Below are 22,898 nucleotides of genomic sequence, written 5' to 3'. Positions count from 1 at the left end.
GTAAAGTGTAGTCCCAGATTTGCCTCAGCAGTCCCCCAAAACTGGGCTTAATGCATGTATGTGTAAAGTGTAGTCCCTGATTAGCCTCGGCAGTCCCCCAAAACTAGGCTTAATGCATGTATGTTTAAAGTGTAGTCCCAGATTAGCCTCGGCAGTCCCCCAGTGTGTAAAGTGTAGTCCCAGATTAGCCTCGGCAGTCCCCCAGTGTGTAAAGTGTAGTCCCATATTAGCCTCGGCAGTACCCCAAGGCTAATCAGGTAAAACATTGTCCGATTTTATGGGTTATTTATTGTTTAATGAAAGTCTCTTCTTAGCCAACATCCAGTTTAGATGGAAAGTGTCTTCCCTGATTAGCCTGTGCAGACTTCACAGGCCAATCTCTAATAACACTTTAAGCACACGCATTAGGCCTTGTTTTCCAAGAGCAACACTCATTTTGATGTTATTCACTGATTGAGTTATGTTGCCAATTCATTACAGTTGGACAACAAAGGAAATGTTTGCTTGGTATTTGCTGTCAGTATCATGGCATCCTTTTTTGAGTTCCTGGCTGCTGATTTACTTTTGTTTTCTCTTTTTGTTGTTCTAATGATGATTTTTTAATAAATTGACATTTCTTTTATATATTTTTTGTCTTAGTCAGGAGTTTACTTTTACTTATTTGAATATGAAGCAAACATTTTTTAATTATATGAATTTTCCGAAGAAAAGAGTCAATTTGCCAAACTGTGAACCATTTAACTTGAATGTTCTCCCTTTGATATTGTCCATGTCTTTGTCAGTGACCAGTTATGTACTTTGATGAGTTCAAATTTATAGATTGTCTCCCTTACAAATATGTAAATGAACTCCATTTACATGATTTTTCTCCCTTTGACATATTTCAGCTCTGTGTCAGTGGCCAGTTATGCCCCTTCATGTGTTCAGCTAAACTGATTTTCTCCATAAGATATATGTAATTATTATACATTTAGCATGAGTTTTCTCCCCTTGGTATTTCTATTCTCTGTGTCAGTGACCAATTATCTCCCTTTGACTCTTTCCAGCTCTGTGGCTGTGGTCAGTTATCTCCCTTTTACAATTTCCAGCTCTGTTTGAGTAGCCATTTTTTTTATCTCCCTTTGTCTTTGTCAAGCTTTTTTCAGTGACCAATTATCTCTCTTTGACTTTTTTCCAGACCTGTGCCAGTGACCAATTATCTCAAATTGACATTTTCCAGCTCTGTCTCAGATTTTAATTATCTCCCTTTGACATTTTCCATCTGTGTGTCAGTGACCATTTATCTCTCTTTGACTTTTTTTACAGCCCTATGTCAGTGACCAATTATCTTCCATTGACATTTTCCAGCTCTTTGTCAGTGACCAATAACCTCCCTTCGATATTTTCCAGCTCAGTGTCAGTGGTCAATTATCTCCCTTTACGATTGTTAAAGGACCTTCTAGATCTTGGCAGCTACACTTACAAGGTAAGAAGTTTGCAGGTATACAATTCTAGTGCAAGAGATATGTTGAACATACAAAATATGAAACTCTGGGAAAACAAGGCTTTATGCATGTGCGTAAACTGTCGTCCCAGATTAGCCTATGCAGTCTGCATAAGAAAATCTGGGTTGACACTTTACGCACATGCATTTAGCCCAGTTTTCCAAGAACGTGGCTAATTTACCTTTTTTTCTTTAAGGCACACAATTAGGTCATTTTTTGTTTCTTTATAGCCTTCCCTTAATTTCACCTTCAGTGATCACGTCTAGTAATTTAATGATGTTAGTATTCTATTCGTTAATATTATTTTTCTATCCATCAAGACCTTTTTGTCCAAAGAAATTGTGTATGTAAAATTATTTGGACATTATGAAATTTAGTGGGAAAATCATCTTTGTCTGTGTAACTATAATTCACCACCACTTTTACTGGTTACACTTATTTACAGTAAGATAAATGCATTTGATAATTGCATATAGTGACACAGTCTAATCAATTGACACAAGTGCAGGTTCAAAATTAAAGTGCTGAGTGACCTGAAAATAGCAAAAGAATTAAAAGGGACTTGTTCACAGATGTTTGTAAAATGTCATTGAATATGTCAAACAAATATTTAGTGTTTTGAATAGTCTTATTTAATTATAATAGAAATAGCAATAAAAACAGTTGAATAAAATGTTAAACCTTCCTCAGGTTTGAAACAAGGGACCTCTTGAAGCTAATGCTAATTCCCTACCACTGCGCCATGCACGCTTTCATACTTATTTGCGGAAAATTAACACAATACTCAACGTATTTTCCAAATTATCAATGAAAAGAGTTGCAAATGCATTATTATTTTACTGATTTTGAATGATGATTTTCCATTAAAGAAACAATATTAAAAATAAAATTACTCGTCAGGAGTGTTATTTGGCTTGTTTAAAGCATAACATATACATTCTTTTTTTTCGTCCATATCAATTATTTTGAAAAACTTAATTTTACCATACCATGAACAAGTTTCTTTAATGGCAAAGGTTTAAAATAGTGGTCTATCAGGGCCAGTTTACAAAATAATTTTTTTCATGACAATATTAACCCTTTCCCCCATAAGAAGCTAAGTGAAAATGGCTTTTGCAACCAGCATAAAACCAGAACAGCCTGCTTGCTGCTCATCAGTATCTAAGGTTTTGAGATGAAGCCTGAACAACTTGCAGCCAGTAAGAAAGATCTTGAATTAAATTTAACTTTCTACGTGACTAAAAATGCATGAAAATACGTATCTAAGTGGTAAAGGGTTAACTTCATATTTTATTTACAGAAGGACATCCGTGAACTCCCAGTGACCTTTGAGAACAGGCGTGAAACCTGGTTAGTGAAGGGGTTGGGCTCAGAGGGGGTAATCATGTGATAAAAAAGATGGGGACGCCCATGCCGAAGCAGGTTTTTTTCTCACTGCAATTATTATTTTTGCCTCACAAAATTACAGCTCTGGCTAAGAAAATTTGCAGTGAGTAAAGTCGAGATAAAGAGCGAATGTTGATACGAAATAAACGATTATCATTTGTTTGCTGACATCGCTGGAAAGTGAGCGCCATTTAAACAATTTATACAAGTAATCAAGGGTATAAAACGGTGAAAAATACCTGTCTCGGCATGAAGGATGCCATCTTGTTTGTCAAGTGATTACCCCCTCTGGCACTTTTTTGACTTTGATATACTGGGTAATACTGGTTTCAGTTTGGCCGTCTGTAAGTCTGAATGTCGTATTTCATTTACAGGGCATATCTTGCAAACTGTTTGAGGTTACTTCAAACTTCACTGGTAAATTGATATCATGGAGCGGGAAATGAAGCGCACAAGAACCATATCTGTTGCCCCCATATTGTTAGAGTTACTGCCCTTTGTTAATTTGTGTACTTAACTTTTGTCAGAGCTTATTTAGAAAACTAAATGAGGTATCAGCTTTAAAAGTTATAGGTAGATAAATCTCATTGAAGGACTGAGCAGTGCACAATAACCATAACTCTTGCTTCCATTATTTCAGAGTTATTGCCTTCTGTTTATTTTTTGTTTTTAAGTGCACAACCGTCATAACTCTTGCCCCCATAATTTAAGAGTAATTGCCCTTCACTTATTTGAAAATCTAAATGCAGTTCAAGGTTGAAAATGTATAGGATGATAGATGTTCCCATTTGCAGGAAGTGCAATGCTTTAGAGATTAGCTTTCCCTTTCTTTTCTTAGCTCGCCTGTTTTCAGAGAAAACCCGAGGAATTGTCATAGCCAGCTGGTCTGCTGTCTGACGTCCGTGTCGTGCTAAAACTTACCATTGGCTCTAAAATCAAAGTGCTTCCACCTACAACTCTGAAACTACATAATTATGTTGCTGCACCTTGATGAGTTCTACATGCCACACCCATTTTTGGGTCACTAGGTCAAAGGTCAAGGTCACTGTGACCTCTAATATAAAAAATAAAAATAATAATTCTTCTGACTAGCTTTTATTTATTCAAAACTGCACCGCATCCCAGCATTGGCACCCGCTATGCAGTGCTCTTGTTAATAGTTATTGACTTTTGTCAGCTAATATACTTTAAGATTGTCTGCCCAAGGCCTTTAAAACTAAAAATTGTATAGGCTGGAATCATGTAGATATCGTAAAGGGGATGTGCAGAACACAAGAGCCACAACTCCATGTGAACATAGTTTTAGATAAAGTTCCCTTTCTTTATTAATTACACTAAGTTTTGTCTTGTGCACATGGTGACCAAACCTGACTTCTTTTCTGAGTCCTACGCGACCTGCTTCGATCCCAATTCCTTCAAGCATGTGAATTTCAGGTCGGTGACTTTCGGCTTTCCCCCCTCAATACTAGAGCACACCAAAGTTAAAAATTGATCAGTAACAACTTAATTGCTTGAAATCGCAGCTTTACTTCAACATATTTTTTCGGACTTTCGGGAGTTTAGTAAGTTGATTAGGTAGAAGTACTGGGACACACTGAAGGTCCTCACCTTATGCAGCCTCAGGCATGGAAGGACCTCGTAAACTTTGAAATACATACAGACAGAACCAATTTTAACAATAAGCAACAATACTCTTTGTTGTCTCTTTAAGGCTTGACCTAACCAAACTAAAGTCATACTCGCTGGATATTTATAATCGCCGTCGGCAACGTCTAGAGGAGGACATAATCCAGCGTCTGAAACACGCCACTGAGAAAACCACAACCCACAGAAGATTCGTGATCTACATCGACGGGGGTACGACAAAGTGTTGTTTTCCACACATTTATTTCAAGATTGCAAACAAATTCATATACAGTTTGAAAAATACCACAATAATCAGGGGTGCAATTCTCCTCATTTCAGCTGATTTCCTCCCTTTCAATAAAAAAAAATTATAATTAGTTCTTAACTTTGCTGGATCTCTCTCTCTATATATATATATATATATGATGGGTTGGGTTAAACCCTGTAAGGAGGGTAGGGCATTTTCCTCACCTAAGGTGGTTCTTAATTCACTCTCCACATAATTGAATGCATATATATATATGATGGGTTGAGTTAAACCCTGTAAGGAGGGTAGGGCATTTTCCTCACCTAAGATGGTTCTTAAATCACTCTACAGATAATTGAATTCATATATATATGATGGGTTGAGTTATACCCTGTGAGGGGGTAGGGCATTTTCCTCACCTAAGGTGGTTCTTAAATCACTCTCCAGATAATCGAATGCATATATATATGATGGCTTGAGTTAAACCCTGTAAGGAGGGTAGCGCATTTTCCTCACCTAAGGTGATTCTTAAATCACTCTACAGATAATTGAATGCATATATATATGATGGTTTGAGTTAAACCCTGTAAGGAGGGTAGGGCATTTTCTTCACCTAAGATGGTTCTTAAATCACTCTCCAGATAATTGAATGCATATATATATGATATGTTGAGTTAAACCCTGTAAGGGGGTAGGGCATTTTCCTCACCTAAGGTGGTTCTTAAATCACTCTCCAGATAATTGAATGCATATATATATATATGATATGTTGAGTTAAACCCTGTAAGGGGGGTAGGGCATTTTCCTCACCTAAGGTGGTTCTTAAATCACTCTCCAGATAATTGAATGCATTTATATATGATGGGTTGAGTTAAACCTTGTAAGGGGGGTAGGGCATTTTCCTCACCTAAGGTGGTTCTTAAATCACTCTCCAGATAATTGAATGCACATATATATGATGGGTTGAGTTAAACCGTGTAAGGGGGGTAGGGCATTTTCCTCCCCTAAGGTGGTTCTTAAATCACTCTTCAGATAATTGAATGCATATATATATGATGGGTTGAGTTAAACCCTGTAAGGGGGGTAGGGCATTTTCCTCACCTAAGGTGGTTCTTAAATCACTCCAGATAATTGAATGCATATATATATGATGGGTTGAGTTAAACCCTGTAAAGGGGGTAGGGCATTTTTCTCACCTAAGGTGGTTCTTAAATCACTCCAGATAATTGAATGCATATATATATGATGGGTTGAGTTAAACCCTGTAAGGGGGTAGGGCATTTTCCTCACCTAAGGTGGTTCTTAAATCACTCTCCAGATAATCAAATGCATATATATATGATATGTTGAGTTAAACCCTGTAAGGGGGGTAGGGCATTTTCCTCACCTAAGGTGGTTCTTAAATCACTCTCCAGATAATTGAATGCATATATATATGATGGGTTGAGTTAAACCCTGTCAGGGTTTTTTTTTAGACAAAAGGGGAAGACGCTGGACGCTGGGTAAAAGGGGAAAATCGAGCGCGAAAGAGACATATTTGGGGAAAAAATAAAAACTGTTCATTTCAATGTCTATAACTCGCCTACAGACTTCAGGGTTTTTTTTAGAAAAAGAGGCATGTCTCTGACCTTTTTGTTCTTAAACACATGAACAAGTATGATATTAAAGTCAAAGTCCTAAATAAAGTTGCAGGGACAGATCTAATAATGGTAAATGTTTTCAACTGGGGCCGGGGAACGATGTCAATATTGTGATTTCAATTTCATGATGAATGGGTTGACGATCTAGATCTGTTACAGTATTGGAAGGGAAAGGTGCGGCAGCTGCCGATTGTCTACTTTCACTTTCACAATAATCCGACAGTATTAATCGATATTGATTACATGTACCTCCGAATCCTGCTGGGTTGAACGGTTTTTGATGATTCATTCTTAAAAAATGCGTCAACGCTATTAATATTTTCCGAGTCCGAACTTTTTATTTTGTTCGTGTATGAACGCCAATTGTGAGACTTTTTTCTGTTTTAACGTTTATATCTTGGCTTTCACATAACCCGGATGAAAATTCCACTGGTTTCCGGTAATTTATTGATGAAACACCCATCTCGCGCAAGACCGGAATCCAGTAAAATAGTCACATGATTAATAAGATTAGTTGCCCGGTTTCCATGACGTAATTTAAGAGCTATATATAGAATCACTGGGATTCCCAGATTTGAGTGTTCGTCGGGAGAGAGAGAGAGAGCGAGATCGTTGTACATGGTACAAATTGGATAAGTGTCGACTTCCCAAAAGAAAAAAACATTTCTTTGAGGGTAAAATATTATATTTTGGTGAAAATTATATTTTTGGAGGGGAAATGGTAGTTTTAGGGGAAAAATTCTGGTAGGGGAAGACGCCGAATATCGGCGTCACTTTCTTAGTAAAAAAAACCCCTGCCTGTAAGGGGGGTAGGGCATTGTCCTCACCTAAGGTGGTTCTTAAATCACTCCAGATAATTGAATGCATATATATATGATGGGTTGAGTTAAACCCTGTAAAGGGGTAGGGCATTTTCCTCACCTAAGGTGGTTCTTAAATCACTCTCCAGATAATTGAATGCATATATATATGATGGGTTGAGTTAAACCCTGTAAGGGGGTAGGGCATTTTTCTCACCTAAGGTGGTTCTTAAATCACTCTCCAGATAATCGAATGCGTGTATATATGATATGTTGAGTTAAACCCTGTAAAGGGGGTAGGGCATTTTCCTCACCTAAGGTGGTTCTTAAATCACTCTCCAGATAATTGAATGCATATATATATATATATATATGATGGGTTGAGTTAAACCCTGTAAGGGGGTAGGGCATTTTCCTCACCTAAGGTGGTTCTTAAATCACTCTCCAGATAATTGAATGCATATATATATATATTTGATGGGTTGAGTTAAACCCTGTAAGGAGGGTAGGGCATTTTCCTCGCCTAAGATGGTTCTTAAATCACTCTCCAGATAATTGAATGCATATATATATGATATGTTGAGTTAAACCCAGTAAGGGGGTAGGGCATTTTCCTCACCTAAGGTGGTTCTTAAATCACTCTCCAGATAATTGAATGCATATATATATGATGGGTTGAGTTAAACCCTGTAAGGGGGGTAGGGCATTTTCCTCACCTAAGGTGGTTCTTAAATTACTCTCCAGATAATTGAATTTATATATATATATGATGGGTTGAGTTAAACCCTGTAAGGGGGTGGGGTATTTTCCTCACCTAAGGTGGTTCTTAAATCACTCTCCAGATAATTGAATGCATATATATATGATGGTTTGAGTTAAACCCTGTAAGGGGGGTAGGGCATTTTCCTCATCTAAGGTGGTTCTTAAATCACTCTCCAGATAATTGAATGCATATATATATGATGGTTTGAGTTAAACCCTGTAAGGGGGGTAGGGCATTTTCCTCACCTAAGATGGTTCTTAAATCACTCTCCAGATAATTGAATGCATATATATATGATGGGTTGAGTTAAACCCTGTAAGGGGGTAGGGCATTTTCCTCACCTAAGGTGGTTCTTAAATCACTCCAGATAATTGAATGCAATCAGAGATAAAAAAGCATATGCAACACACCTAAAGATATCTATATGATAGAAGTTCATGACATACAAAACATAGAGTTTAGTTCAGTGTCACTGCCTTTAATACACAGACATAAGACACTCTTAAACATTATACACAGGTACAACGAAGTTGATCAGGAATGACTTGGCCGATAGACTTCTTAGTTGGGCTAGAGGCGTGAATAAATCCAAGAGGTCAAAGAAGAGGCCATACGATTTGGTCAAGATCGCAGGTATTACAGTAATGGTAGTCGAGTCTCGCTGTTGGAAAATGGGGCTTAATCCATGTGAGTATTGGGTACGACACTTTCCGCCTAAAATGGATTTTCTCTAAAAAAAGACTTCTTTTGAACAAGAAATACCATTAAAGCAGAAAGTGGCCTCTCTGATAAGTCTTTGTCGTCTGCTTGGGCATATCTGGGACACTGTGCACAAGCATTAAGCCCCATTTTCCTTGAGAGGGTTACAATAAAGTTGATAAGGAAGGAACTGGCTGATCCACTGCTCAATTGGGTGAGGGGTATCTTTAAGGCCAAGAAGTTTAACTAGAGACCATATTATTTGGTCAATATTACAGGTATCACGGTAATGGTTGGATAGTGCAAATGTTCTAGTCGTTCCTGACTAGCCTGCGAGGATGACAGTTTCCTTTGTACCTGGATTTTTGCTAAGAAAACACTTCCTTTAAAAGAAAAAAAAACATTAAAAAACAGGCAAGTGTCTTTCCTGCAAACTGCACATGCTAATCTGTAATGACACTTTGTGCACAAGCATTAAACCCCATTTTTCAATAGAGGTGCTTGACAAAGTTGATAAGGAAGGACGTGGCTAATGGACTGCTTATGTGGGTGAGGGTTGTTAATAAGGCCAAGAAGTTTTAAAAGAGACCGCACAATTTGTTTGGATAACAGGTATCACAGTAATGATTGGGTAGTGTAAATGTTATTGTTGTCCCTGATTAGCCTGCGCAGATGACACTTTCCATTGTTAATGGATTTTTGCTAAGAAAAGACTTCCTTTAAAAGAAGAAAAACATTAAAAAATCAGGAAAGTGTCTTCCCTGCAAACTGCACAGGCTAATCTGGGATGACACTTTAGGCACACGCATTAAGCGCCAATTGAGGTTTCAGGTTTGATCCCCATCTCAAACGTGTTATGGATATAGTGTCAGCCTTATTAGATGGAGGTTCCAGGTTTGATCCCCATCTCAGACGTGTTATGGATATAGTGTCAGCCTTGCTAGAGGGAGGTTCCAGGTTTGATCCCCATCTCACACCCATTTTCACGATTATTCTTCACAAAGTATTGGTTCTTCCCATGAAAGGATCTTGAGAGGCTACGGTTTTGTTTAAATATAGCTGAAATACGCATGGTATCTATTCTTAATAAATTTAGAATCATAAAAAAGATTGGGCATTGAGCAAAGCATTTGTCCGTCCACCACATCATTTTTCAATGGCGGACACCCGTTAAGTTCAGTTTTCACAAATCGCGGCTCATATATATAACCGTCTGTGTCCAAACATGTCATGGGGAAATCTGTATCCATGGTATGAATCTAGAGACATTTACATTTTTATTTCACCATGCTTTCTTTAAACACAAAATCTGTCAAAGTTCTACTAATGTTTATTCTGTCTATGGTAGGGTTATTAGAATGGATCATTTTGTATGACAAATCTATTAAATCATGGAGTTTTCAACTTCAACCAATATATTACCCCATAAATGTTTATTCAAATAATATGCATACAAACCATTGATGTAAATTGTAATGCTTAAAATATTTCTCATATAACATGATCCTCAAGTGGGGAATAAACCCAGAATTTTCATTTTCTACATTTGTGCTATTATATTATTTATGAAGCTGACAGTCAATTAGGTTAACACCAATTAAGACAACAATTCCATAAGATTACCCTGGTCACTTGTCACTACTCTATCATACAATAGAGGAGAACAATCAATAAGTCTATTGTGGCATTGACATCTGAAATGCATCTTGTATAGAGAGTTTTAAGCTGATGAATTGGCAGATCATATGTGTCTTGTTCTGAGAAAACTGGGCTTATATCATGTGCGTAAAGTGTCGTCCCAGATTAGCCTGTGCAGTCCGCACAGGCTTATCAGGGATGACACTTTCTGCTTATATGGTATTTTTAGTTTCAAGGAAGTCCCTCTTGACTGAAAATCAAGTTTAGTCGGAAAGTGTTGCCCTGATTAGCCTGTGCGGACTGCACAGGCTAAACTGGGACGACACTTTACGCACATGCATTATGACCAGCTTTCACAGAACAAGACACATATGATGTGTCATCTAGCAGAAATGTTAGTTTATTGACCACTTTTGTCTTTACTTGTGCTGGTAAACATGTGCTTGTTGTTTAAAACTCTGTGATTTTCAAAGAGCTGTTCAAAGGCTATGAATCTGGAATGGAATACAAATATATGATGAATATTTAAGAAATTGTGAAGTTATTTAATTGGACTATTAAAAGAGTATTTTACAGATAGAACATGAATATGTTTTTTATGAAGAAGCTAATAGAAGCAAGGGATTTTTGGGTCACATTTACAATGGATAGTATAAGTTTCGTTCCCAATTTGAGTCCTTTAATTTCCATATGAAGGTGTGGCTTCTCATTGTGTTTAAAAGAGCTCTTTGTTGGGTTTTCAAATGTGTTGAAATAAAAGGTTTTTGTTTGTTTTCAAATGTGTTGAAATAAGAGGTCTTTGTCTTGTTTTAAAATGTGTTGAAATAAGAGGGTTTTATTTGGTTTTTAAATGTGTTGAAATAAAAGGTTTATGTTTTGCTTTCTTATTTGTTAAAGTAATAGGTCTTAGATTGGCTTTCCAATTTGTTGCAATAAAAGGTCTTCAGTGTAAAAATAATTATTGTTGAGGTTGTAATGGGAATTGTCATTATTGGTTGTTTTTCAGAGCATTATGTTTGTATGCAGTTTTATTTATAATTCTATAAGATAATATAAATGTTCTAACGTTTAGGTTAGTTAGTTCATTCCCTATACAGCCTCATTCTGCGTCGATTTGGCTTAATGCATGGGCGTAAAGGTCATCCCAGTTTAGGCTAATTCCCCATACAGCCTCGTTCTGGGTCGATTTGGCTTAATGCATGGGCGTAAAGGTCATCCCAGTTTAGGCTAATTCCCTATACAGCCTCGTTCTGGGTCGATTTGGCTTAATGCAAGGGCGTAAAGGTCATCCCAGTTTAGGCTAATTCCCTATACAGCCTCATTCTGGGACGATTAGGCTTAATGCAATGGGGTAAGGGTCATCCCAGTTCTGGGTCGATTTGGCTTAATGCATGGGCGTAAAGGTCATCCCAGTTCTGGGTCGATTTGGCTTAATGCATGGGCGTAAAGGTCATCCCAGTTTAGGCTAATTCCCTATACAGCCTCGTTCTGGGTCGATTTGGCTTAATGCATGGGCGTAAAGGTCATCCCAGTTTAGGCTTATTCCCTATACAGCCTCGTTCTGGGTCGATTTGGCTTAATGCAAGGGCGTAAAGGTCATCCCAGTTTAGGCTAATTCCCTATACAGCCTTGTTCTGGGTTGATTTGGCTTAATGCATGGGCGTTAAGGTCATCCCAGTTAAGGCTAATTCCCTATACAGCCTTGTTCTGGGTCGATTTGGCTTAATGCATGGGCGTAAAGGTCATCCCAGTTTAGGCTAATTCCCTATACAGCCTTGTTCTGGGTCGATTTGGCTTAATGCATGGGTGTTAAGGTCATCCCAGTTTAGGCTAATTCCCTATACAGCCTCGTTCTGGGTCGATTTGGCTTAATGCATGGGCGTAAAGGTCATCCCAGTTTAGACTAATTCCCTATACAGCCTTGTTCTGGGTAGATTTGGCTTAATGCATGGGCGTAAAGGTCATCCCAGTTTAGGCTAATTCCCTATACAGCCTTGTTCTGGGTCGATTTGGCTTAATGCAAGGGCGTAAAGGTCATCCCAGTTTAGGCTAATTCCCTATACAGCCTCGTTCTGGGTCGATTTGGCTTAATGCATGGGCTTAAAGGTCATCCCAGTTCTGGGTTGATTTGGCTTAATGCATGGGCGTAAAGGTCATCCCAGTTCTGGATCGGTTTGGCTTAATGCATGGGCGTAAAGGTCATCCCAGTTTAGGCTAATTGCCTATACAGCCTCATTCTGGGTTGATTTGGCTTAATGCATGGGCTTAAAGGTCATCCCAGTTCTGGATCAATTTGGCTTAATGCATGGGCGTGAAGGTCATCCCAGTTTAGGCTAATTGCCTATACAGCCTCATTCTAGGTCGATTTGGCTTATTGCATGGGCATAAAGGTCATCCCAGTTTAGGCTAATTCCCTATACAGCCTCATTCTGGGTCGATTTGGCTTAATGCATGGGCGTAAAGGTCATCCCAGTTCTGGGTCGATGTGACTTAATGCATGGGCGTAAAGGTCATCCCAGTTCTGGGTTGATTGGGCTTAATGCATGGGCGTAAAGCTCATCCCAGTTTAGGCTTAATGCATGGTCGTAAAGGTCATCCCAGTTTAGGCTAAATCCCTATACAGCCTCGCACTGGGTCGATTTGGCTTAATGCATGGGCGTAAAGGTCATCCCAGTTTAGGCTATTTTATCTGCAGAGGCTTATGAGTAACACTCTGTTTATATGACATTTTTCATTTCAAGAAGTATCTTCTAAACAAAAAACCAATGAAAGCAGGATTTGATTGTGCTTGCCTGTGCGAACTGCGCAGGCTACTTTGGGATGACACTTCATGCACATTAATTAACCTTTAATTATCATGGAAGAATAGTTTTATAAGGATTGAATAAGTTTAGTCAGTGAATCAAGATGTACAAGGGGAAAAACACTTTAGAAAATAAGAGCATTTAATAACTGTAGGCAAAGGCCACTTTAAATGTCAAAGCAACTGAAATGTTAGGAATAGAGGTATTACAGTAACCAGTCTGTATTAATGTTGAACTGGTCTCAATGTAACATGTTCTTTCTTGTAAATGATAAAATTAAAATAAGATGATCAAAATCGTTATCATCCAGTCTGCAATGGTAAATTGCTAGCAGCCTTTGCTTTACAATGGTCAAATTTGAGCCCAATTCGCCCTGCGATGGTCAAATTTCAGGCCAGTTTGCTTTGACATGTCAAAATTAAGCTGTATCAACTCTGCCTGGTAAATTGTGGGTCCAATGTCCCTAAGATGGTCAATTTTGAGCCCAGTTTCGGCCCAATTTTTCCTGCAGTGGTCAAATTTGAGCTCAGTGTGCTTTGAGTTGTCCAAATTTAGCCGTATCAACTCTGCCTGGGTCCAGTTTTCCAACAATGGTCAATTTTGAGCCCTGTTTGCTCTTCCTTGTCAGTGTTTGCCTAGTTTGCATTGATTGGCAATTTTAAGTTAAAATTGCTCTGTCTTATTAATTGATAGCAAAGTTTGCTCTTTCTGGTTACTTTTGATCACAGTTCTTCAGCATGGTTAAGTTTTAGCACAGTTTACTCTGCAATGGTCGATTTTTAAGCCCAGTTTTCGCTACCTGTTTAATTTTGAGTCCTGTTTGCTCTACAGGGGTCAACTATTTTCCCAGTTTGCCATGCTATTGTCAATGTGAGCCAAGATTGATCTGGAGTTGTCATTTAAATCCCATTTTTCCCAGTATTGATCAATTTACGAGCCAGCCCTGTTTGCCCTAAAATAGTCATTTTATTTTTTATTCCATTTTCTTACTTGCAGTTGTACAGTTTGAGCCCATATTTTTATTCTATGTCTATTCTGTATAGGCAATATTATATTTATTTTATATGCTTTTCAGTAACAAAATAAGATGTTTGGCTTGCTGCTCTTTACTGCACATTTTGACCATTCTCTGTGAAAACAGGGTTTAATGCCAGCACAGGCTTATCTGGGACGACACTTTACCCGCAAACTTGATTTTTGCTAAGCAAAGGCTTTCTTTAAATGAAAAATATCATTGACGAAAGTGCCGTCCCTGATAAGCCTGTGCGGGACCCGGCCCCATTCCTAAAGTGGTGAAAAAGCACACAGGTTATTTGAGCCTTCACCATTTAGATATATGACTCATTTGTAGTCCTAGAGAAATTTAAATTTAATTAAAGACCTTTCTTCCTAGATTTAAGTTTTAATGCTTAATTTCTTACCCTTAGATACTGACGAGCAGCAAACAGCATAAAACTTGAACAGACTGCCAGTTACTTGCAGGCTGTTTTGGTTTTTTGCTGTTTGCGCATAGTCATTTTCACTTTGCTTCTGAGTTAAAAAGTGTAAAATAGCTCTGTTTTGTTGTTTCAGGCGAGTCGGTGAATACTTCACCAACTTCCAATCAATCACCAGAGTCCACTGAAAGCTCACAAAAGCTTGAGTTCTTTGACTCGGAAAACCTCCTGCAGGTGTACCCTTCTGAAGTAGGGGTCGCAATAAGGTCCCTGGAGTCGCACCTGCCCAAGGGACCGATAGAGATGAGGCTGCTACAGGAAAGGGATCTCCTGAAGAAGGAGCCAATCATAGCACCCGATGGTAATTGTCCTCATTACTTTAGTTTAAACCTATTTATTATACCCCCACAAACGAAGTTTAGGGGAGTATATATAGGAGTGAGCTTGTCTGTTTGTCAGTCGGTCGGTATTTAATGTCCGCTTTCTAATTCAAGTTGTTTTCATCCAATCTCCACCAAACTTGGTCAGATGTTGTATCTAGATAATGTCTAGGTCAAGTTGGAATATCGGTCATGCCAGGTCAAAAACTAGGTCCAGGGTTACTTAGTGCGTTTTAAACATTGAGCATGGTGTCCCCTCTCTAATTTAAGTAGTTTTCATCCGAGCTTCACCAAACTTGTTCAGAAGTTGCATCTAGTTGATGTCTAGGCCAAGTTTGAATATGGGTCAAGCCGAGTCAAAAACTAGGTCACAGTGTCACTAGTTTAAACATTGAGCATGGTGTCCGCTGTTTTTTGTGAAGACAACATGCAAAATATTCTGTGTCAATGCAGCATGAGGGGGTATTCGTCACGTCTGTGACAAAGCTCTTTTAGCTTGATTGCATCGATAGCCATCAGGCCTATTGAAACTCTCTCGAGTTTTTTTCCTGAGCATAGAGCCAGTACTTAGTGTCTTTGAGGGAGATCTAAAGAACGCTCCCACAGTGGGGATTAAAACGGTGACCTCTAGGTTGCTGGGTGGACACAATATCCATTTCACCATGGCGACCTCAGTACTTTAATTGTGATTTCAATTGCCAGATGGTAATTTTGAAGCCCCTAGTTTTTTTCTTGTCTTTGTGAAGTGGCTTTAGCCCCTCAATTTGTGAAAAATGAGTTGCCACCTTGTTTAAATTGTGAAAAATTACTTGCAATCTTTTCAAAATTGTTGAAAAATGAGTCCCAAAGTTTTTATAAATGTGAAGATTTAAGAGTCCTAAACTTGTAAATTTGTGGATGATTTGAGCCGCAAATTTCTCTTATTTGAGGAGAAAAAAAACGGCTATTTTTTAAGATAAAAATGCTCTGTTTAATCGTGATTGCTACAGGAACCTTGTGCAAAAGACTTATCTGGTATTTGTTTCCATTAAATACTCACACTTTTCCCTAGATATAGGTGACATATTCATTTCTGTTCACCTTGGATTGTAAACATCACCATTTTGTCATATGGTAATTGCCAGCACATTGTTTGTGCGTTCTTTTATGTATCATACAGTAAAATCATTTGTAGTTATCAACATTTTGTGGTTTAAAATGTTGATTTCTGATGTAAAAAGAAGACCTATTTGCATTGGTCAATTTCCAATGTGTTTTTAGTTAAATTTGTGGATCGGTGTACCAATGTAATCAACCGAAATTTATGTTCCACAAATAATAATGATTTTGCATTTTTTAAATTGCTTAACACAGGACACATCCCAAGTGCCATTGGATAATATTCAGGGGTTTTCCTGCTATTTAAAAAGGCCATAAAATGGACCTGATCTCAAAGAAAACAGCCCCGATCCTTATTGGAAATTGTAAACAAAATGTTAATAGAAAGAAGTGTAAAATGATTATTATATCTAAAACAAACTCTTTTTCCCAAAATGGCTGGGAAAACCCCTGATTTTGCAGACTAGTTAAAATATGATTTGCATTTCTGAGAGCATTTATGGAATATATAGCTGGATAATATCTAAAATCGTTATGAAATAACAGATGATTGTTTCATTACATTCTAGGTTACATTCCAAACTCTGTAATCCGGAAGAAGTTCAAACTAGAGAAAGCAACTCCAAGATGGACGGAGAAGGAGAAGCCATTCGAGCTAAAACCGGTTTGTGTGATTTGTTCATACCGGTTTGCTTGATTGGTTAAACCGGTTTGTGTGATTGGTTACACCTGTTTGTTTGATTGTTTACACCTGTTTGTGTGATTGGTCATTACGGTTTGTGTAATTGGTTATACCTGTTTGTTTGATATGTTAAACCGGTTCGTGTGATTGGTCTTTGGTTAAACTGGTTTGTGTGGTAAAACCGGTTTGTGTGATTGGTTAAACCAGTTTGTGTGATTTGTTATACCATTTTTGTGTGATTATTTATACAGGTTTGTGTGATTGGCCTTGTTTTCCCCTGTTGAATAATTTGAGCTATGGCCTGGGAAAGTGGTGTCTCTTCTTGACAAAAATCCAGTGTAGGCGGAAAGTGAATAATCATTTAATGTACAAGTAACATTTCCAACTAATTGTAATATTTTATTGAATTCAAGTTTCTTCTAAGACAGAAGTTTTGTATTATGATTACTGAAATAGGCTATCAGAGGCACAAGTACCAAATATAAAAACTTTTATTGAAAAAGAAAACATAAATGATTAAACATATTTTTCTCAAAATAATTGTTAACGGATAATTCAACATATTGATCAGATATATACATGATATAATAGGATAATTCAACATATTGATCAGATATATACATGATATAATTGGATAATTCAACATATTGATCAGATATATACATGATATAATAGGATAATTCAACATATTGATCAGATATATACATGATATAATAGGATAATTCAACATATTGATCAGACATATACATGATATAATAGGATAATTCAACATATTGATCAGATATATACATGATATAATAGGATAATTCAACATATTGATCAGATATATACATGATATAAATAGGATAATTCAACATATTGATCAGATATATACATGATATAATAGGATAATTCAACATATTGATCAGATATATACATGATACAATAGGATAATTCAACATATTGATCAGATATATACATGATATAATATTAATACATCTCAATAATTGCTTAACATATAATACACATGAAACCGTATATTATTTATAAGATTTTTTTACATGGCAAATCTGACATGAAGCGAGACAAAAGAACAAATCATCATCACCATAGATAGTTGTCATACATTGTACTATCTTAGGATCATTAAACATTTCATTTTAAAAATAAATTTCATTAAAAGTAAAAAGTATATGTTCATTTCTTTACCTAGATATAAAGTCGTTAAACTTAATGCATCATTCATAGAAAAATTTGAAATTTCATTCATAACAGCGTTTATAGAAATGTTTGTTCCACTAGAAGCGCTATTTCAATTTCATAACAATGATTTTATTGTTATCTTGCATCCCTACGATGATCTGGTGACTGTTGGAGTTGTAACAGACAGACAGAGGGTGGCTCACTCCCTCTTTCTGTGAAGCTAGAGTGGCCAGTTTCGTTCTCCCCTCACAATCCATCTGAATGACAGTATGAGACCAGTATCCAATGACTTGTCCTATAGGTGTGACATTTAAACCAGTTGGCTCATTCAGTTCAGGGTCAGTGTACGTTGATAGCAGGCTGCCATCTGTGGCCAGTGTGAGCAGCTTGTGCTGGCTGTGGTTGGTAACATAGATCCTGTCACCAGTAGGACTCACTGCACACCTCGAAACTACAAATCATAGAACATGTTATGTATTAACACATGATTATTAAAGACATTAACACTTAAAAAAAATTCTCCTCAAAGGACATTATAGTTTAAAATATCCACAGTAGCGATTATATAATATGTTTAAATATTTACATATATACTAGTATACATATGTTTTTACAATATGTTCCATATGTTCAATATTCAACAATATTTTCAATACATTTACCTCTCCATCCATCTGATTTGTCCTCATAAAGCATTTTCACAAGTGCCCCAGTCAGGGTGTAGTGGTAGAGAGCTTGGCCAGAAGTGATATACAATGCTCCCTTATGGTGGGCAATGCCAAAAGCAAAATGTGGTAACTGTAACTTCCTCCCATTCACCAGCTGCCCATTGCTCACAGACATAAACTGCACACCGGTAAAACCAAGAGCCACAGCCACCTCACTCCATGTTATTGGGCAAATGTCATATGGGTTATCAGCCACATCACAGTGACTGGACACATTGTAATTCTGATCCAACAGTTTTACTTTCTTATTGTCGAGATCTGCAACAATGACATGACCACTAGGCAGGCTGCAAATGCCTATTATAGAGCAATTTGATTCTGTGTCACTTGATATTTTCACATTATATTCGGACTTTCTCTTTACTGTCAACACCTGGTTTGGATTCATCTTGAGTGTGAGAATCTTTCCAAGACTGGGCTGTTTAGTCAGGTACTGGTCAATGTCAATGTTTGCCTTGAATATTATGGAACTCTGAACCTTGACTGAGTTCTCCTTTAGATATGACTCTGACTCGAGTATCTTGTCCAAGCATTTCCTGCTGGCTATGAACTCAATGTCCTTCTTGCTCTTATCACATAGGTCCTGTACAGCCTCACTGAGTTGTTGCAGTTCATACTTCAGTCGGCTGCAGTTGTCAACATCTTTTTTGAGAGAGGTTTGCAATGTAGACCTAATTGTATCTAGTTCTTTCAAAGTTGAATTTTCTAGTCCATCCAAATCAGCATTTAATTTCTTACGCACCTCTCTGATTTCTTGCAGTTTTTCGCTGTATGATCCCTCCACGAAATGAATGCTGGCCTCTTGCGCTCTCTTAAACGTATTTAGATCAGCAAGAATGATTTGAATTTTGTTTGACAACTGCTGAATATCCACTGACGAATTTTTTACTGATTCAGAAATTAGAGCCACATTCTTACATTGTCTGAAATAGCAACATAAATCTTAACTATCTATTATCAAATTGACATAAAAAATATCTAGGTGAAATTCAAACAATTGGTCGAATTGATAATATTTCAGCAAAGGTTTTTATAATTAGTTTGAGTCTAATTTAGTCTAAAGTAGTCTACTACCAGTTTAAAACCCTTATGAAATAAAAAATTACACTACAAAATAAAACATATTTTGTGATTTAGATGTCTGGAAAAAAATGTCTTCTAATATAAAATATTTAATAATTGTTTAAAAACAACTCTTAAAATGATTTAAACAAGTAAACTACGCGTATGAAACTGCTTCTTAATTTTGATATTGTTTTGATACAAGTTTTATCCACCTACTTTTTACAAATGTGGTCACCTTCAACTTCCTATAAGTGTGTAATAGTGTCACTTACCTGTGATTCACTAAAAGACAATCAGAGCAGCACAGCTGACTGTGGTCCTGGCAGAACATTGTCAGAGTCTTGCTGTTGTGAACATCACATTTCAGTAGCAAATCCTCGGTTGTCTTTGTTAAAGGCCATTTATTTGATTCTCCTCTTCCATATGTTACATGGTTGACAAACATTTGATCGTGGTGATAAAGGCATGTTTGACAGAAACACTTCGAACATGTTTCACAAAAGATATCAGCACTTAGTTCGATATTTTTACTTTCGCAAGCAACACAAGAATAGTCCTTCACAAAGTCTGAACTGTCATTAACTGAATCTACAGATGTTGCCATTTTCAATAGATATTGTGGACTGACCTCTGATTAAAAAGTTGTGTCTTCACTATGAGTTTGACTATTAATATGAAATACGACAATGCTATAAAAATCTAAATGTGTTGCATGAAGGCACACACAGTTATAAATTAGTATAATAATGTACCTTACTTATAACTGGTAATGGCTGAATTATATTGCCCCGTTAAGCAGAAAATCCACTTAAAAACACAATGAAGTACAAAGTCCATAAAAAAATAACAATGAGATATTGTTTATAGAGTGTTTAACACTTTTCGGAGGACAGGGTAATAACTGTTTTCTCAGAATGGGCGACAATTTTTATACAAGTGGTCAGTAAAAGGGCATTGTTCACACATTTTTAAATGTTAAAAAAAGTTTTTGTTTTGTTTAATTTTAACAAATGTCCAATATTTGGAGTTATAGTGTAAGATAATATTTAAAGCAAGAAAAAATGGTGCTAAAATTGACTTGTCCAAAATGCATATATCTTGAATTTTTGAAAGCCAAATTCAATGTGCTACCATTACACTGAGGATTTTAAACTTTTAAACAAACAGTCAAACAATAACTCTTACACATATTTCCAATTTTTCAATGAAAAGCGTTACAAACGCTAAATAATTGTACTGATTTTGTTTGATGATCGTCCATAAACGATCCAATATTTTTCTTAGTACTGAGTGTCATTTTGCTTGTTTTGAAACAATTAATGGCTACTTCTTTTTATACAATCGCTTGCACATTTTAACAACTCATAATTTCTTTTCAGAAGTTGATTGACAAACTTGCAATAACGAGCAATATGTAGGACAAAAATGTCAACTTCAGAGTCAACCTTGTCAAAATTAAGGAAGTCAGTCACACAATTGTGTTAGATCTGGATCTTAGTAAACTCCATGTGATATTCATCTGCATTTCAGAGTTAGAAATCAACATCAAATCAATTGAAAAAGGAGAAGAAAATCAATTTTAGTGCTTAACCCTTTTCTCTATAAGAAGCAAAGTGAAAATTTCGCTGTCTGTTCAGGTTTAATGCTGTTTGCTGCTCGTCAGTATCTAAGGGTTGGAAATGAAGCCTTTAAAACTTGAATTCTGTAAGAAAGGTATTTAATTAAATTTAACTTTGTAAGGGACTACAAATTCATCAAAATACGTATCTAAGTTGTAAAGGGTTAATAAACATACCAAAAACCAACTTTGCAATAATAAATGAAAATGTTTTTGGTAGATTTAGATACCGATAATACTAAGAAAATGCACGTTATATAAAGCCTTATGATGGAAGTCAATGGTGAACAGGTCTCTTTTAAATATTGTTGTATAAAATTGTTTAAAAATTATAACCCGCCGACTGGTATAGAAAGCAGCACCCTTTTCAGTCATGCCAGTGCAGTCGAAAATGACCTAATGGCCACTTGAGAATAACAGTCAACTGCAGACAATGGTCAGTCCGGATTCCCCTCCGATGAAAATCACTCTATATTACACTTGAGAATAACGGTAAATTGTCCATAACGTCCAATGGCCACTTTATTCCACTCCGAAAGACGTGTTTGAACTGAAAACAATGGTCAAGCAACAGTAGTTTTCGATTCGCAAAAATTAAAAACACTGCACATCATTTGTCCGTCTATATTGCGGGTAAAGCATCTGGTATTGGTAATTGCCTTTGATAGTTCTATGATCGAAAGTCATGTTGGAACTGAAAACAACGGTAACGCATCAGTCGTTTTGAGTTCCGAAATTAAGAACAAAAACGAAACAGGTGCACATAACAATAAGAATGTGTATAAGTAGCAATTATCGGCTGCATTCATAACGACAAAGCATGAGCGCGTGACAAAGTTAATAAATCTTTATAGCTGATAAGATGTTAAAACAACACTAAGCTGTCGAGTGTTGTTATAAGAAGGCGATAAAAATAATTTGTGATTATCTATTCAGGAAAAATGTATACATAACTGCAATTTTTATAACAAACTAAATATCTTTAACCAGATTTTGGTTGGTCTTTTTCTTTGAATTAGAACGATGCGGTTATACAATACTGTCGGTTTATGACAGCGAATCCGCTTTTATAATTGTTTGAATGTGACGTCATTGACACGTTACAATCTTTATTTTAAAAAAACATCCCAATGAATGTAATACCAACTGTAGGATTTATTGAATAAACCTACTATCGGTTTATGACAGCGAATCCGCTTTTTAGACTTGTTTGGTCGTGACTTCAATGGCATGTGACAAGCTTTATTTTCTGAATGAACGAGATGCATGAGTAAACAATTATACTTGCATTGAAAAAGTCATTTATTTAGTTTAAAAATATTAAATAAAATCAATTTATAAGATATTATTCTGTATTTTTAATGTAAGTTAATTATGTTATTAGGCTTAGTTATTGGCAATGAACCTTTGTTTCACACTGTATGCAAATGACTGGGTGGGGTTACGACGTAAAAATATCCTAACTGACCAGCCATCTAAAAATTGTGATCCGAAAACAACAGTCACCTGTGGACGATGGCCACTTTGGTCATTTCTCTTGACTGACCGCTGTTCTCAGGTTTGAATTTATTAAAGTCTCAACAATAAATACAATTCTTTTAAAATAAGATTTAGGGTGTTAA

General features: G+C 36.7%; 2 protein-coding genes across 4 annotated transcripts in view; one reads left to right on the top strand and one right to left on the bottom strand.

Annotated features, from left to right (window-relative positions):
• Positions 1-22,898, top strand: part of LOC127847193 (uncharacterized) — a 227,020-nt gene that overhangs the window by 96,892 nt on the left and 107,230 nt on the right. For all 3 annotated transcript variants that reach the window (XM_052378918.1, XM_052378917.1, XM_052378916.1), the window contains exons 25-30: positions 1,390-1,465; positions 2,785-2,834; positions 4,582-4,727; positions 8,466-8,579; positions 14,660-14,884; positions 16,571-16,665. In XM_052378918.1, the coding sequence (XP_052234878.1) occupies positions 1,390-1,465; positions 2,785-2,834; positions 4,582-4,727; positions 8,466-8,579; positions 14,660-14,884; positions 16,571-16,665 (706 nt within the window). The remainder of the gene's footprint in view (positions 1-1,389; positions 1,466-2,784; positions 2,835-4,581; positions 4,728-8,465; positions 8,580-14,659; positions 14,885-16,570; positions 16,666-22,898) is intronic.
• LOC127847205 (uncharacterized) lies at positions 17,070-20,448 on the bottom strand. Its single transcript, XM_052378955.1, has 3 exons — positions 19,931-20,448; positions 18,528-19,516; positions 17,070-18,316 (listed from the first exon to the last, which is right to left on the bottom strand). Exons 1-3 carry the CDS (start codon positions 20,260-20,262, stop codon positions 17,970-17,972), a joined length of 1,668 nt encoding a protein of 555 aa, XP_052234915.1. The 5' UTR covers positions 20,263-20,448; the 3' UTR covers positions 17,070-17,969.

This window comes from Dreissena polymorpha, chromosome 10 (assembly GCF_020536995.1).
Source record: "Dreissena polymorpha isolate Duluth1 chromosome 10, UMN_Dpol_1.0, whole genome shotgun sequence".
Classification (NCBI taxonomy): domain Eukaryota; kingdom Metazoa; phylum Mollusca; class Bivalvia; order Myida; family Dreissenidae; genus Dreissena; species Dreissena polymorpha.
The sequence above is the reverse complement of the archived record's forward strand: the minus strand, read 5'-3'. Positions and strand labels throughout refer to the sequence as shown.

Coding starts and splice junctions, on each gene's coding strand:
- LOC127847205 (XM_052378955.1), bottom strand. CDS start 20,262: ATGGCAACATCTGTAGATTCAGTTAATGACAGTTCAGACTTTGTGAAG. Junction 19,517..19,930: donor TGTCTTTTAGTGAATCACAG/GTAAGTGACACT, acceptor TTGCTATTTCAG/ACAATGTAAGAATGTGGCTC. Junction 18,317..18,527: donor CAAATCAGATGGATGGAGAG/GTAAATGTATTG, acceptor TATGATTTGTAG/TTTCGAGGTGTGCAGTGAGT.